Genomic DNA, 16,822 nt, shown 5'->3' with positions numbered 1-16,822 from the left:
TTTAACTGTTCCTGAAGCAGCAGCCTCTCCTCTTGGTGCCCTCGAACCCTTGCCTTGGAAGGGTCTACACTTGGGAAGCTCTAGCTTACCTAAAGCCATCCCCATTTCTCCTCTAGAGACCCAGCATCTGTAGTCTGGCTTCCGTCTTTTCTCACTCCCCTTGGGAGCTGAGACCCCACTATTTCATGGTCGCTACAGCCCAGGCTGACATTTTCACACCCCTGATCAGAATTCCCTCTGAATTGACTGGACTCAGCAACACCTTTGTTGGCCTACCTTGCGCCTGTGCAAAGAAGTTATCCCAAGAGACCCAGAAACCTGCTGGACAGTATGCATGCTGCTGTGTTCCCCTTCCAGTGGTGTCAGGGTCATTAATGTCTCCAATAAGACCTGGGGTCATTATTCTGGAGAGTTCCTTGTGTTGCTTAAATAGGCAAATGAGTGGAGATCCCAGTGTGATGTGCTTCCTGTTCCTGAACTGCTCTGCATCCACTGGATGGAGGTGGGTCAGACCCTGCCTCATTGCCCTCGTGGGATTCAGTTGCCGGCCAACAGAAACTGAATCTATGAGACATGGCATCTGGAGTGTGTGTCTCGCACCCACTCTGAAGGCGATGCCTTTCCCGTAGGTCCTGTGCAGTCCCTGCCGGCCACCTGCAGTTGTGCTGGAGAGCCCTGGCACCTCCTGTAGCACAACAGGCCTGTCCATGGCCATCGAGTAGCTGCCCTGAATTAGGTTAGGTGATGTGGGGATGTCCATGAGACATCTGCCGTTACAGTCAGTGGGCATCTAGTATACACGGCTGATGGAGAAGATGGATGATGTCAATGGCAATGAGTACATCTGGTCCCCTGTCTACCTCAGAAGGCTGCCCTGGGTTGAAAGAGTAGGGAAAAGTTCAGTTGTCCAAAATGTGGGCACGTGCTGGTGGCCAAAGGAATTCCTCGTGAATCTCAAAGATGACGGCACCAGATACTGCCCTGTCTCCATGAACTGCTCCGTTAGATCTTGCAGTTACCGGCACGTATCTTGGACCACGTCTGAGACCTGAAATGTCAGTAGGTGTTTGAGTCTGAAGAGCTCACTGCTGGTCTCCGTCTCCAGGAATGACGCTGGGAGCTGAGACCAGCAGCTCCCATGCAGCAGGTGCCTATTTTGTGCCCACCTGAAGAGAGGCAAGAGGAATCCCCCCTCCTGTGGGATTGTGGCAGCCCTAAGTGAGAGCTGAGTCCACTTCACACCCAGGACTACAAACCAAGGAGGAGATGCCTCAGTTGACGAAGCCGACTGCCTTCGCTCAGCAGGGGCAAAGGAGATCTGGCACTGTCCAGGTTTCCTGTCTCATACCAGAAGGAACAAGACCTTTCTCGTGCGCAGCTCTCTCTGATAGCAGAAATTACCCGGCTGGAAAGAAGCGTCTCTCCAGAGGTGCAAGAGAGACCACACAGTATTACTTCAGTCTCTTTCCCAGCAGGTTCCCCTGGAGGCACAGGGACACCTCCAGGGAGCCCCGAGGAGGCAGAGAAAGTGACGTCTCGGGCTGGTCCTCTGCGTCTGAGCTGGGCTGGGCTCCTGGCATGGAGGGAGCTCGTGGCAAGTGGGCAGCGCTGCAGAGAGACAGCTCTGCCCAGGAGCAGCTCCTCTGCAAAGGGCAGCAGGGCTGAGGGCACTGCCTGCAGGTAACGAGGGGAGACGTGTGAGGCCAGCGGATCTTAAAGGCAGCCTGGGGTGGGAGAGTGCTGAGAGCTCACTGGGAGAAATCCTCACAGCCTTTGCACAGTCTCTGGCTGCAGGGCATTGAATCTGCAGCTGCTGGAGGCATCTCCAGAAGCTGGACCAACCCCCAGCCTACGGGATCTGCAAGTACAACTCTCACAGTTTCTCTAGTTTCGAGGAGAAGGACAACGTGTGGAGCAGGGCTTCCCTGCTGCACCGTCAGAGGGACAGGGCATGCTGTGTCTCTGCTGCAGTATAATGCAGAGAGGCTCCCTGGAGCAGTCTCCTAAAGCTGGCATAGCCCATGGCTAATGTGATCTGTCAGGAAGGCTCTCAAGGCTCCGTCGGTGTTGAGAAGGATGTGCTCGAGAGCAGGGCACCCCTACCACATCACCAAAGGCACAGGGCATGTCGGCTGCCTTCTCCCAGGGACGGCTGCCGGGCTGTGAAGGTGGGTGTGCGTGCAGGGGTGCTCAGGGCTGTCCTTCAGAGCAGGGTCCCCGTGTCCCAGGGAACTGTGTGCTGGGCCAGGGACTCTGCTGCCTGCCAGGGTCAGCTCTCAGCCTGCCCGGGGAGCTCCCCCTGGCGCTGCGGGGAGAAGCTGTGGGTGGAAGGAGTGACCCCAGTCGTGTCATGGCAGGGTCCTTCTGCAGTCGTGAGGGTGCTGCATGGGTCGTGTTTCCTCCCAGCTCCAGATCACCCCCAGGACATTTGCAGAGGATCCTTTTGGAGAAGGACTTCAAGGCAGCATTTACCTGAAAGAAATGGAGCCCATGTTTTGAATTTTCCACCTTTAGTGGGATGCATGGGGAGTGGGAGAAAGGAATTTCCTTTTCCATTTAGGATGGCACCTCCCCACCACCACACATACATTCCCTGGAAATACTCCCTGGTCTCCTCTCCCACATACTGGAGGAGAAATGTTCAAGTGTCTCCCTGTCCTGACTCTTTTTGAAGAAGAATTTTCACCTGTTCCCCTCTCACCCCTGCTGTCCTTGTTCCTTCCCTTCTTCCACTGTGATCGGGGGTGAGGATTCAGGTGCAGCTCAGACACTGACGCTGCACGTCCTGTCATGCCTGTGTATCCAGGGAGGAAAAGCATCCAAATGCCTTTAATATTTTGGGCTCTGGGGACTGCAGTGTGTGGGGCCGAGAGTAAGCCACCCCATCTTTAGGCTAGTTGGCTCTTTCCCAGGAGTGTCCTGCTTGGCTGCACGCTGCCCTCCAGAAGGGCTCAGCTCTCCCGTGGCATCCCTGTGTCGTCTAGCAGCCCCACGGAGTAGACATGTCAGTGCCAAGGCCACGTAAATCCAGCTGGAGGGCTGAATGTAGGCAGCTGCAGTGAGCCCCCTGTGTCCCTGGCTGGGAGGGGAGAGCTGAGATCCTCCTCGGGTCCAGTGAGCTCAGGTGAGGGGCTGGGAGAACTGCGCTTGTAAATGGGACTCCTCTGCTCTCAGCAGTGTCCAGGTTCTTCTCAGGGGAATGTCTGCTTGGGATCATCCTCCAGCTCAAAGAGGCAGCAGCACAGGGCAGCTGAGAGCAATTCCGATGGACAAACTCGCTGTCCTCGCTCTGCACTGAGGGACAGTCCCCTTGGCTCGCAGGACCCACAAGGTTTCACTTGCAGCACAGCAGAAATGCCAGGGATTTCTGCCTTAAAAACACTCCTCAGGTGTGGTGGGGAAACTACAACAGAACAACACCAACAACAAGGTGCCCTGAGCTCTGCCCTGCAGTCGGGTGACAATGCTGAAAAGCCCTTTGATGCCAGGAGTGGATTTAATCTGAGATCACCCCGTGTTCCTTTTTACCCATGGCTGTAGGGCAGGACTGAATCCTGCAGAGATCTCAGCTCTCCGGTGGACTATCAGCCAGCACCAACCAGAGTGTACAAAAAGGACCTGCAAAAGGTCTTCCTGAAAGGCGAGAGCCAGTTTGGTGGGTTTCTAAGACCAATTGAATACTTTAGTTTGAGAGAAATCTTCCCTAACTTCTCACTGCTTTTCTTTCCATTCACAGGTCTCGAAGCCCAGGGGAAGAAAATGTCGAATGGCAGCTCCATCACCCAGTTCCTCCTCCTGGCATTCGCAGACACGCGGGAGCTGCAGCTCTTGCACTTCTGGACCTTCCTGGGCATCTACCTGGCTGCCCTCCTGGCCAACGCCCTCATCATCACCACCATTGCCTGTGACCACCGTCTCCACACCCCCATGTACTTCTTCCTCCTCAACCTCTCTGTTCTCGACCTGGGCTCCATCTCCACCACTCTTCCCAAAGCCATGGCCAATTCCCTCTGGGACACCAGGGACATCTCCTATGCAGGATGTGCTGCACAGCTCTTGTTCTTCATCTTCTTTCTCACAGCAGAGTATTGTCTTCTCACCATTATGGCCTATGACCGCTACGTTGCCATCTGCAAACCCGTGCACTACGGGACCCTCCTGGGCAGCAGAGCTTGTGTCCACATGGCAGCAGCTGCCTGGGGCAGTGGGTTTCTCAATGCTCTCCTGCACACGGCCAATACATTTTCCCTGCCCCTCTGCCAGGGCAATGCCCTGGACCAGTTCTTCTGTGAAATCCCCCAGATCCTCAAGCTCTCCTGCTCACACTCCTACCTCAGGGAAGTTGGGCTTCTTGTGGTCAGTGTCTGTTTAGGCTTCGGGTGCTTTGTGTTCATCGTGCTGTCCTACGTGCAGATCTTCAGGGCCGTTCTGAGGATCCCCTCTGAGCAGGGACGGCACAAAGCCTTTTCCACGTGCCTCCCTCACCTGGCCGTGGTCTCCCTGCTTGTCAGCACTGCCATGTTTGCCTACCTGAAGCCCCCCTCCATCTCCTCCCCAGTTCTCGACCTGGTGGTGGCTGTGCTGTACTCAGTGTTGCCTCCAGCACTGAACCCCCTCATCTACAGCATGAGGAACCAGGAGCTCAAGGAGGCCATTAGGTATCTGATTTCATGGATTTTTTTCAAGAGGGAGAAATGTTCCACCTCTCTCCACAAATGACTCCCGCACTATTTGATTCCATCTGCTTTTTTGTGTGTTTTGTTATTGGCTTTGTGTTTTTAATGATTACATTTCTCATCATTGCTGTTGATATTGTCATTTATGGTTTTTATGCTCCTACACAAAGGTTTCACTTGTGTCACTACACCTGAGACATTTACGTCTTAGTTTCACCTGGTTCCCTTCTAAAAATGTATTTCACAGTGGCTCAGAGCTGGCCTCTTTCACAGAGTCTCTGTTAACAAAGCAAGATCTCCCTGGTGCAGTGCTTTAATGCTGGGGTCTTTCTCCAAACATGCCTGAGGAAATTCACCCCTGAAGGTCTTCTTCCTCCTCCATGTGTCCAGGAATAAAAAGCTGACTGTCCGTTTGTAACATTTTAGAGATATTGGACTGGATTTAGGAGTCACCAGTCGGTGTCTGGTGAGAGGTAAGATCGTGGGTTTAACTGAGGGACGTACCCCAGCCCTTCACACAGATGACATAAAGGCCACCCATCCTGTGGGAGGGGAATCTGGAGCTGTCTGGAGAGGCTGGTGTTTCTCCAGGGACAGCATGTTCCTGGGGTTGTGCTGGGATGGCAGAGGTCAGAAGGATGGGGTCTGGGGCCTCAAGCAGAGGCCATGTGCAGACCTCCTCTGGGCACTCTCCCGTTCCTCCCCACCTGTCTACAGCAGGAATTCCCACAGAGGGACAGACACGTCCAGGTGTGGCCACACCACGGCTCACTGAAAGGGCATGAAAAGTCAAGCTGTCTGGGTAGCCCTCTCCTCCTAATCCATCCCTGTGTGCAGCTGGCCTCGTTCATGGTCAGCATGCGCCACTGGCTCACGTGGTGTCCCTCATAATGCGTGGGCCCTTCTCCTCAGGGTCACTGCTCATCCTGTCACGTCCCACCTGGCACTGTAATACGGTGTTTTTCTTCCCCCTGATGCAGGACTGGCCACTTCTCTTTGTAAAACTTCAGCAGTTTCTTCTGGCTGAGTCCCAGAATTTCCCAAGGTCCCCCTGGACTGAAGATCCATTTTGTTCGTTCTTCATGTTTGCGTGCAGACAGCTCACCATGGTTGTGGTGATGCATCAGCACAAGATAACAGCACGAGGAGTTGCAGGGCACTACAGGGAATTAAAGACATTCCTAATTTTGTACTGTCCAGCAGAGGAATTGTCACGACAGCTATGTTAGAAACATCTTTGTGCCCCGTAGAGAGGGCACAAAGCAAGCAAATGTAGGGCCTGTGGGGAAAGAGAAGCTGGGCTGTTTGTAGAGGAATCTACGACAATGGTTAAAGAAAAGAACTTGGGAAGGGGAAAGAGGAAAAAGGAAAACCGAAAGTTCAACTCAGGATATGATGAAAGCGGTTTGGAGATACCCGATGAGCAGCATTGAGTCAATGCCTTGAGTGGGACAAAAAACCCACAGCGGAGTGGACCAACGTTATGTCTGTTTACTTCTGTGGTCATGGGCAACGTGAGCGCTCTCCCCCTCATCATGAAGGGAAGACCCGTGGTGGAAAGAAATGCACAGTCTCTCATCCTGGAAGGGACCTTGGGAAGACTCCAGACCAAGACAATCCACAGTCTGTGGAGAAAGGGCAATGAGGATGGGGCTGTTTGCATGCTAGTTAGCGTTAGTGTTAGATGTGTACCTCTATAGATACACAGACAGCACGGATCCCTCCAGGAGCTGGTCTCAGACCCTCCATCTCTCTAGAAGCTGGCCTCGGGATTCCCTCATCCCTCCAGTTCCCCCATGCACAGACAAGCACACACACACACAAACAAATGGCCCTCTCCAGCACAGAACCACGGAACCCTGGAGGCTGGAAGGCAGCCAGCTTCCACCTTCTCTGTGCTTCCTCTTCAGGCTTGATGTTACTCAGAGCTCTTTTCTCATGCATGCCAGCCTCCTGCCACCTTGGCATGACTTCCTGCATGTTGGCATGGACCATTCTGGATGACGAAGAGGTGATCCTTGACCACCAAAAAGCTCTCTGCAGGACCCACCTGGCCACAGACATCCTCTGATCCAAGGGTATCAAAATTTACCTCCCTAACTCTTATGCCCATCAGTCTTTATCGTATGAAAATGAGTTAACTTTCTTAAGATATATAGCTAGCTAGCTCCCATTGTGTACTGATTTATCATGCTTGGGTAAGTGAGTTAAAGGAGGTCAGCTCATCACAAGGAGCAGAAGAACAGCCCTGCCCTCAAAATAAGGACTTCTCAGAATCATTCAGCTGTCCATGAAGGATAAAAGATACCCCTGGAGAACCGAGATAATGCCAGTATCCTCGTCCCTCTTACACACCTTTGAAACTCTCCCAGTGTCCAGCATCACAGACAAGTAATTAGCAATAGACCAACTCCGGGGACGTCTGGATCAATAGACAAGCCGCGAGAAGGCTGATGGCTGATGGAGCTGCAGAGATATAGCTACTTTGTGCAGTTTTACTGTGATTAGGAATTGGTACTCCGTGTGTGTGTTAGTTAGTCATTAGTCAAATAATAAGGTACCTGAATGCTTGAATGGCATAAGAACCCTGTGTTTAACCGCATTTGAGGTACCCCAATTGAGCTCGGACACCTCATGCGCATGACTAAATATTTACACGTGCACCTCTGTACTTTGTGTCCTAGCCTCTCTGCTCGGTCAGCATGGGCCACTTGCAAATTTTCATAACACAAGTGACTGATTGCCACTGCAGTGGGGCAAGGTCTCTCCCTTCTCCATGCAGTAGATGTGAGGCAGTTTAGAACACAAGACACGTCACACCAGGGTCTCCACTCATGTGTTGCACTCTCAAAGTGCTGTTTTTTCTCTTGCCCAACATTTACTCGCCCTCTTCATAATACAGTCAAGGAACAGGCCAAAAAATCTCGTGGGGGACCTGTCAGCAGCACCTTGTCATTCATGGAGATCACCTTCACCTTTGTCAAAGGCCCTTGAGGGCTGCAGAGACACCACTGACAAAAACCCTCTTTCTTGCCAGGGCCGCCCTTCCCAGCCCTGTTTCTCTCTGTTCTTGCAGACAGCAGGCTTTGCTCACCATCAACATCCAATTTCAGCTTTAAGCTTCCAGGTGCCGTCCACTTGACCGTGTCTCTGCCGTGAAGCAAAGCCTTTGCACACAGAAGGTCTTCAATGCTTGGTACCAGCTTTCCTTTAAGAGACGTCCGAGCTTGGCCTGGAGCTACACCTGAGGTGCCACAGCCCAGATGTGCACCAAAACTCTCAGCCAGGGGAAGAGGCAAGTTGAGAGAGAGCCTGTGCTTTTTGACTTTGACAGAGGAACTGCCAAGGCGTGGTGGGACAAGGCACACAGCTTGGGGTGCTGCAATGGATGGCTACAGGCTTTTCAGGAGAGACAGGCTGGAAGGATCAGGAGTGGGGTTTCCTGAAAGTGAAGCCGTTAACTGGATGTATGGCGCAACTCCTTGGGGCAGGTGAAGAGTTTGGTGAGCCTTTGTGGGGGAGGGTGAGAGGAGAGGCCAGTAGAAGTGTCCTGTCATGGTGGGAGATAAGGAACCCACAGTCAGGATGAGGAAGAGGGTATAGTCTTTCTGAAGGATCCCAGGGAAGCGTCTGGCTGTACGAGCCTGGGTCTCGCTGGGGACTGCCATGATACTGGCAGCTTCTGAAAGAGGAGCACAGCAGAACGTACAGTCCAGGTGGTTTCTGGAGTGTCTTAGGACAACGTCTTAGCACAGCTGCCAGATGGGCCAACAAAAATAATACCAACCTTGATGTGATACCTGCGATGCAGGAAGAGCTGGTCAGAGACGTGAAGATTGGCTGTCGTGACCCTGAAGTAGTGGGGTCCCAGCACTCCAGGGCAGTGAGGAAGCAGAACAGAAGACTGCAGACGCTGGACCTCAGAGGTCCTTTTGCCTTTGGCCTTGCCAGGGTTCTCACCTGGGAAATAGTGGCGTCTCCCCATGGGGAAGCTCCATAGGAAAAGGAAGCATATGAGAGGGCGATGAAGAATTAAAGGAGGAATTTAGAAATACGGGAGGTTTTAGAAAAGCCAGAGCTCCCCTGGACTTCAAGGGCACAAGGATGTGGAGTTACAGAACAGTTAATGAAGTTGAGGAACGGTTAAGGAAGTAAATGTAAATTATTGACCACCACAGAAGTGCGTCACCAGTGTTGAGTAGAGAGGAAGGATCGCTTCCCGCGACCTGCTGGCACTGCTCTTCCTAACGCACCCAGGAGGCTGTCGGCCTGCTTTGCTGCAAGGGCACACTGCTGGCTCTCGGTCAGCTGCTTGTCTCTCAGAACACAAAGGTCCTTCTATGCCAAAGTGTTGAGAAGCTCTCAGTCACTCAGCCCCCAGCTTACACTGGTGCAGGGGACTATCTCTCCCTGGGTCCAGGGCTTGCTTTTCCCTTTGCTGAACTTCATGAGGCTCTTCTCTGTCCAGTTTTGGGCATGCCAATAATTTTCATCGTCTGCCTGAATCACAAGATATCAACACCATGGACATTTTCAACTAGTGGAAATGTTGTTTTTTCACGTAAAAAACAGTGCTAGCTTTGGGTGCCGTGACCGTGAAATAGTGGGGTCTCACCTCCCAAGGAGAAGGAGAATAGAAGAATGCAGATGACAGACCTCAGAGGAGCAGACTTTGGCCTAGTCTTCTGACTTGTTTGGGGGGAGCCCACGTGAGCAGCACAGAAGGGCAGCAGAGGGTCTGCAGTACAGTGGTCTGCAAGGACAGAGGTCTGCAAGGACAGCGTCTTTCAAGTGCGAGAGTGTGGTCATACCCATTGTCAGGACAACAAGCAGAGCTACCAGAAGAAGAGCTGGGGGAAACAAGACACTCATGGGGAAGCCCCAGAGAAAAAAGGAAGCATGAAGAGGTGGATGCCAGGATGAAAACAAAGGAGGAATTGAGGAATATGGTTGGTTTTAGAAAAGCCAAAGCTCCCATAGACTTGACACTTGCAAGGGATTTGAAGGGCACAACAATGAGCAGTTACTCCTTCAGGAACACCTAAAGAATAAACAAAGATAATGTGTGGTCACGGCTGAATTTGCAGAGAGTAGGTGTGGATAGGTACCAGGTACTCTTGGCCTGCGTCTTCACCAGCAAGGTCTCCCAGGTCTGTGTGCCTAAGAGGCAGAACCCCATGCGAAATCCAGCAGTGGACGCAGATCAAGTCAGGGGCTACATGGGTTAGGTCAACCTTTGGTCGTCCATTGGACCAGACAGGATGAATCCAAGGATGTTGAGAGACCAGGCTGATGTCAGAGCAGGGCTGCTCTGATCCATTTTGGATCACTTTGCGTGGCTGGGCAGCAGCTCTGTGGAAATGGCCCTGGCGCTCCTTGAGTTTTATCAGGCCAAACAAGAGCCAGCAGCAAAGGCCGCCAACAGCATCTGAGGCTGTATGAGCAGGAGCACAGCCAGAAGAAGTGATTGTCCTGCTCTGCTCAGCACCTTTTACACCACACCCTGACCAGTGACAGTGAGACAGGGGCAAACAGGAGCCAGCTCACTGGAGGGCCACCAAGGTGGTAGCCCTTCCATTGTCCTTCAAGTGTTTGTGTGATTTCCCTAACAACAGCAGCATATACCACAACAAAAAAACATTAAAGCAACAACATCATTGATCGGCCTAAATATAAATACCTGCCCTGGAGCAGTCTACATCTGTGGTAGCCCCTCTGGGCAATGACAGTGGAATCAAAGAATCAGCATCGCAGAACAGTAGGGGTTGGAAGGTATGAAGAGGTAAGGTCTGTTCAGAGGATATTTAGACTTCTGTGACACTGACTGTGAAAACATTCATGAGAGGCCTTTACCCTATTTACAACCAGTAACCTGAAGCCCTACCACCACCTCTAAGTGAAGGTAGTAGGGTAGCAAACACCGAGGGAAATGGGCAAGACAAATTGTAGCAGGGCTGAGTAGAGAGGAAGGATCACCTCCACCGACCTGCTGGCAGTGCTCTTCCTAGTGCAGCCCAGAAAGCCATTGGCCACCTTGCTGCAGAGGTGCAAAGCCTGGAGAAGAGAAGGCTTTGGGGAGACCTAATATCAGCCTTCCCACATCTTCTTGGCTGTCACCATGACAAAGGCTCTTCACTGTTGTGTGTGATGGGAGCATGAGGGCCAATGGCATCAGCTGAAACAAATGAGTAAAACTTTCTCCCTGTCAAGACAGTCAAACACTGGAGGAGATTTCCCAGAGAGCTTGTGTCATCTCCATCCTTGGAGCTTTTCAAGCCCAAAATGAAGGAAGCCCTGAGCAACCTGGTCTGACCCCATAGCTGACCCTGCTGTGGGCAGGAGGGTGGTCTAGAGATCTCCTCAGCTTCCTTCCAGCATGAATGATTCTGCGTTTCAATCCACCATCTTTCCTTCATGAGGGGAGGGAAATCAGTCAGGTTCCTGGTGACCGTGGAAGTCAACCAGAAAGTGTGGTCAGACGATCAGGGACTTTCTTGTCGCACTCCAGGCATGGTTGCTCAGATGCAGGGCTGCTTGGCAGGTCCCCCCAAACAGCCCTGATCCTTTCCATTGTTTCACCGTTTCTTTTTCCCTCTTTCCCCACTCAAAAGTTTTTCCCCTTGACCATCCCTGTACCCTCCCATGCAAATAGCCCACCTCTGTTTACCCTTTCCTCCATGGTCCTAGTTTGGCTTCCTTTGTACTTTCATTTGGTGTTTCCGAGCTTCTCACCATGGGAATGTGTACCTTGGTGAACAATGGCATTGATCAAGTGCCTCCTTTGATTATCTGTAGTGTCCTGCGATTCCTCATGCTGTTATCTTGTCAGAGGCAGCACATGTCAGGGAGAGCCATCCGCAGGCACACATGAACGACTGGCCCAATGGAGCTTCATTCCTGGGGGACCCTGATAAACTCTGGGATTCAGCAAATGGAAAACTCACACAGTTTTACAAGGAGAAGTGGCCAGGCCTTTCCTGGGGGCAGGATCACCCCAGAGATGAGGGCATGCTGGGACCTGACTGGCCGAGGACTGACCCAGAGGAGAAGGTCCTGGGCATTACGAGGGATGCAACTTTAGCCAGTGGTACATGCGGACCGTGAACTGGACTAGCTGCACACAGGGCTGCATTAGGGGGCACACGGCCACCCAGACAAGGCACTTATCATCCCCCTTGACCCAGCACTGTTGTGGACACATCTGGTCTAGTGTGTCTGTGTGTGGGGCTCTCTGTTCTGAAGGAAGGAGGAGGAAGTGGAGAAGCTCCAAAGGACATTGGCCAGGATGGCGTTTGAGGCCTTTGTGGAGAAGCTGAGGGAGCTGGGCTTCTGTACCTTTTGAAGTGGAGGCCCAGGGCTCTCTAGGAGTAGCCTGCACCTGCTTGAAGGGTGGCTTCAGAGGCGGTGGAGCTTTTCTTGGTAGTAGGAAGAGAAGGAAACCTCAAGAAACTGCAGCTTGGAAGGTTTGGACTGCATGTGAGGAAAAAGAAATCTCACCCAAAGGGGTGCACTGTGGTGCAAGAGGTCACCCAGAGGGAGTCTGTATTAGCCCATGGCTTTGTGTTTCAAGGAACAGCCGGTGAGAGTGGAGAGACATCAGAAAAGATACGGAAATGCCGGGGCGAGAGCGATGTGGGAAAGCATGATGGGTGCCTGCAGCCTACAAGGAAAGAGGCACAGGCATGGGACAGTGATGGTCACTCTGCAGTAGAGGTGGCCTAGGGCTCTGGCCAGGCTAAAAAGCCCAACAGCACCAAGGTCTTTGTCCCCTTGGCTATGGCAGTTGCCTCTGCCACCAAGGCCCACCAGAAGAAACTTTATTTTGAGGCTCTGGGCTTGGTTTCTGCTTCACGGTTGCATGGGGAAGCCGGGAGGTGTTGCACAGTCTCCCTACCCTTGGCCTTGCTCACCCTCACACCCCACTGCCCCCAGGAAGAGCCCTGAGCCACACCTGAGGGGCAGGATCTGCCTTCCCAGGGCCTGAGGGTCAGGTTTGGCCCTTCTGCTTCATCAAACAAAGCAACAGCTTTACAGCCACCTGCACTGTGCCTTTGCCTTCCTGCAATCACAGCCTCCAGCTATCTCCTCTAACGAGTCCATGGGGAGACTTTGTCAGTAGTGGCCCTCAGTGGGGCCCATTAATGCTTCCAGGTACTTTGAGTTTTGCCTCTGACTTCTTGAGGAGTGTTTTCAATCTTCTCTCAGTATTTGAGGTTCGTGGACTCAGAGCTAAATACACCATGGGGCTCATTGAAGTACAGAAAGCCCTAAAGACCTATTTCTCTTCCTTCAATTTCCTTCAAGTCTTCAAGACTTCTACAGCTAATTGGAGTTCTTTCATAGTGTAGTTAAGAAGGAAGATTTCAATCAGAACCTAATAAATTATTTTTTTTTTAGTTTAAAGGGTTTCTTTTATTTTACTTTTCAGTCTATTGAAAAGGTGATAGAAGTCTTCTGCAACTGATATTGATCCAGAGGGTCTCCTCAGGAGGTCTGGATGGCTAGGAAAAGCAGTCCCTTGAGGTCTGACACTGTGTGGACATCCTTGCTCCTCACCCCCACCCCAACCCCACTATTTCTGTCATTGCCCAGTTGGGATTTACAACATTTTCCTTCCATCAGACTTCGCCGCCGATCTCTGCAGCTGGATGTTACAGCTCCATTGCACCAGCTCCCTCTGGCTCTCCTTAGAGACCTGGCTGCACCCAGGCACAGAAGGGTTTCTCCTCTTTGCAAGCAAAGAAAAGTAAAGCCTGATCATGTCGGATCGTGTTTGATAAACAATAAAACACCCTCTGCGGCCATATGCTAAGTACATGCTGCCTCTAATGAGGTTGCTTTTCTGCAAGGGGTAATCTTATGAGAAATGCTTTAGATAGGTAGGTACAGAAAGGTTGATATAAACATAGTTAAAGAGTTGGCTACAGGAGATAATTAGACTACTGAAAGACGGGGAGACCTTTAACCATGTGAAGCTCAAAGCAGCAGCTGGATGGGTGACAGGAACCTGAATGAAGAAAGAGTAAGGGAAGGAGAAAATGGGAATATAATAGAAAAGGCCCCTGTCTAGACAGTCTGCACCTGGAAAGATGACTTTAGAAATGGTCATTGTATTTGGACAGGTGAAAATGTATGAAAGATATGAGAAATTATGTACGTAGGATTACAGGCAAAATAGTGGTAGTGAAGTTACAGAACAAGATTGACATTTCTTTGGGATATCCCTTTTGAAAAGTCATTGGGTTAGCAGAGGTCTCTTGTGAGAGAGGACAAGCAAGTGTTGCACCCAGCTCTGAATGAGGCCAAAAATGCAATTCAGGGAACAACTCACTGGCTGTACAAGCTCACGTTGGTGAGGAGTGTGCCACCAGTTAGTGTCCTCTTGGGTGACATTTCTTGGCACCAAAAAGAAAAAATTGTCTTCAAATGCAGTCAGCATGGACTTACTGAGGGTACGTACTGGGACATACTGGGGCATTGTGGGGCAGCACAGGGATGCTGGCTCCTGGGCCCTGTTCGGTTTAGCACCTGTGTCCGTGACCCAGAGAAGGCAACTCTCAGCATGTTTAACAAGAACAAATGGTGCACTCTACACCTGGGATGAAATAATGGTGGCCACAAGTATAGGCTGGAAGAGGAGTGGCTGGAAAGCAGCCCTGCAGAAAGGGATCTGGGGGCGCTGGTTGGCAGCTGGGTTAATGTGAGTCAGGAGAGTGCCCTGGCAGCCAAGAGGGCAACCTGCATTCTGGGGTGCATAGAATCATAGCCTTGCCTAAGTTGGAAGAGACCTTTCAGATCATCGAGTCCAACCACCAACCTAACTCTGACAAAAACCATCACTAAAGCATATCTCTAAGCACTATGTCTACCCGTCTTCTGAATACCTCCAGGGATGGTTGCACTTCCCTGGGCAGCCTCGTCCAATGCTTAATAACCCTTTCAGAGGAAAAATTTTTTCCTAATATCCAGTCTAAACCTCCCCTGGTGCAACTTGAGGCTGTTTCCTCTTTTCCTCTTGCCTCTTACTTGGGAGAAGAGACCCACCCCCACCTCTCTACAGTCTCCTTTCAGGTGGCTGGAGAGAGTGATAAGGTCTCCCCTCAGCCTCCTTTTCTCCAGACTAAACAATCCCAGTTCCCTCCGCCGCTCCTCATAAGACTTGTTTGTCACTGAGTTTCCTCTGCCCTCTCTGGCATCCCTGCCCACTACCAATCACTGCCTCACCACTAACTGAAACGTTAAGAAGCTCTCAGGGGATGACCATGTTTCTCCATTTACCACTCATGTGTCCTAAAGACACCAGTTGAGGAAGCATATCTTGGGAAGAGGAGGACCTCCTAGAGGCACCTCTCTGCTCTTTGAGGTCTAAGTGCTTGTCAAAGGCCCCAGGAGGAGTTCATGTGGTGCCCACATTTATATTGCAGATGGTTGGTCTGCAATGGACAGGGAATGAGACAGAGATGCGACCAGGAATGATATGGAAGGGGAGATTCAGTGCACTGGGTGTAGCTGGGGTGGAGATAATCCCCATGGATAAAGCCTTGAGCAATGCGCATGGCTGAGCAGAGACCTGCTGGTCAAACTAAAGGGCAAGAAGGAAATGCACAGGCAGTGGAAGCAGGGACAGGTATCCTGGGAAGAGCGTAGGGATGGGGTCAGGAAGGCCAAGGCGCAGCTGGAGATGAACTTGGCAAGGGAGGCAAGGAATAATAAGAAGGGCTTCTATAGATACGTCAGCCAGAAAAGGAAGGTCAAAGGAAGCGTACCCCTCCTGATGAGCAAGACTGGCAAACTGGTAACAATGGTCGAGGAGAAGGCCGAGGTACTCAACAACAGTTTTGCCTCAGCCTTCCCTGGCAACCTCTCTTCCCACACCTCTCGAGTGGATGGACCTCAAGGTAGGGACTTGAGGGGCCAAGTCCCCCCCACTGTGGCAAAGGATCAGGTTTGTGACCACCTGAGGAACCTGAGCATGCAGGAGTCTATGGGGGCTGACAAGATGCATCCCAGAGTCCTGAGGGAACTGGCTGATGGAGTTGCCAAGCCACTCTCCATGATATCTGAAAAGCCGTGGCAGTCAGGTGAAGTCCCCAGGGACTGGAAAAAGGCAAACATTGCACCCATTTTTAAAAAGGGTAGGAAGGAGGACCTGTACTTGGGGAGCTGTGATGTTTGCAATCACAGCAATGGAGCTGTGATGCTTGCACAAGAGACTGCAACTCCTACAGCGTTACAACGGGAAACCAGTAGGTCTGTGAGGAACCTGAAAAAGTGCCTTTACCCATTCCTTTCTCTACAGAAAGCATCATCATTTCTGTGATCTCGGCATCTATCTCACCTGCTTCTTAGGACTTTCTGACACAGAGATGCTCCTGGGCAGTGCCCTGCTGCCAGGAGGTGTCTGCAGGGCAGAGCTGAGCACCCAGCGGGTGGGATGGGCTCTGTGAACACGGACAGGGAGGAAACGGGCACAGAGCAGCAGCTCCAGGCAGCAGAGACATGGCATACTTTTTGCCGGACGCCCCCTCTTCAGGGCATACAGAAGTGCACAGCTGGTCCAAGGGAGGGGAGTTTAGAGATCTGCACTTTGAAAGTGGATTCCTCTGCTCCCAGCAGTACCCAGTTTCCTTTCAGAAGAACAGCTGAGTGTGATCATCCTGCAGCTGTGAGAGACCAGGGCACCTGGGAGCAAGGCTGATGGGCAGACCAGCTGTCCTCACTCAGCACTAATGGTCTGTCCCTTTGCATCCCAGGACTCTCAGGATAGAAATGTCAAGGATGTCTTCCTTCAGAAAACACTCCTCAGAGGTGAGGGGGACAACAGGAGTAAAATAAACAACAGAAGATCCGTACAGCTCTGCTCTGCAGTAGGGTGAATTTGGAGAGTCAATGCCAAAATCTCTTTGATCGCAGGAGCAGATTTAAGCAGAGATCGATCCTGGTTCCCATTTTCCTGTTGGTGCACAGCAAGACTGACTCCTCCGGAGCAGACAGACAAGTCTCCTGATGCCCGTTGCACGCTCAGCCTGTACAATGCAGAGCTCAAGCTGAGGAGCAGAAGCAAGTACTTCCTGGCAGGACGAAGGCCACGCCGGGGGTTCTGTGAAAAATGGCATAGGATTTACTCAGAGGCATCAGTCTTCACT

At 51.7% G+C, this 16,822-nt stretch overlaps 1 protein-coding gene across 1 annotated transcript; it reads left to right on the top strand.

The window, feature by feature from the left end:
- Positions 1–4,140: 4,140 nt before the first annotated feature.
- Positions 4,141–15,017, top strand: LOC128903256 (olfactory receptor 14J1-like; the record flags this gene model as incomplete). Its single annotated transcript, XM_054187268.1, has 2 exons — positions 4,141–4,602; positions 14,973–15,017. Coding segments are annotated over 2 exons (507 nt in total), but the record flags the coding sequence as incomplete, so codon positions are not given.
- Positions 15,018–16,822: the final 1,805 nt, after the last annotated feature.

This window comes from Rissa tridactyla, unplaced genomic scaffold (assembly GCF_028500815.1).
Source record: "Rissa tridactyla isolate bRisTri1 unplaced genomic scaffold, bRisTri1.patW.cur.20221130 scaffold_29, whole genome shotgun sequence".
Classification (NCBI taxonomy): domain Eukaryota; kingdom Metazoa; phylum Chordata; class Aves; order Charadriiformes; family Laridae; genus Rissa; species Rissa tridactyla.
Note: the sequence above shows the minus strand (reverse complement) of the source record. Positions and strands in the feature narration are given on the sequence as shown.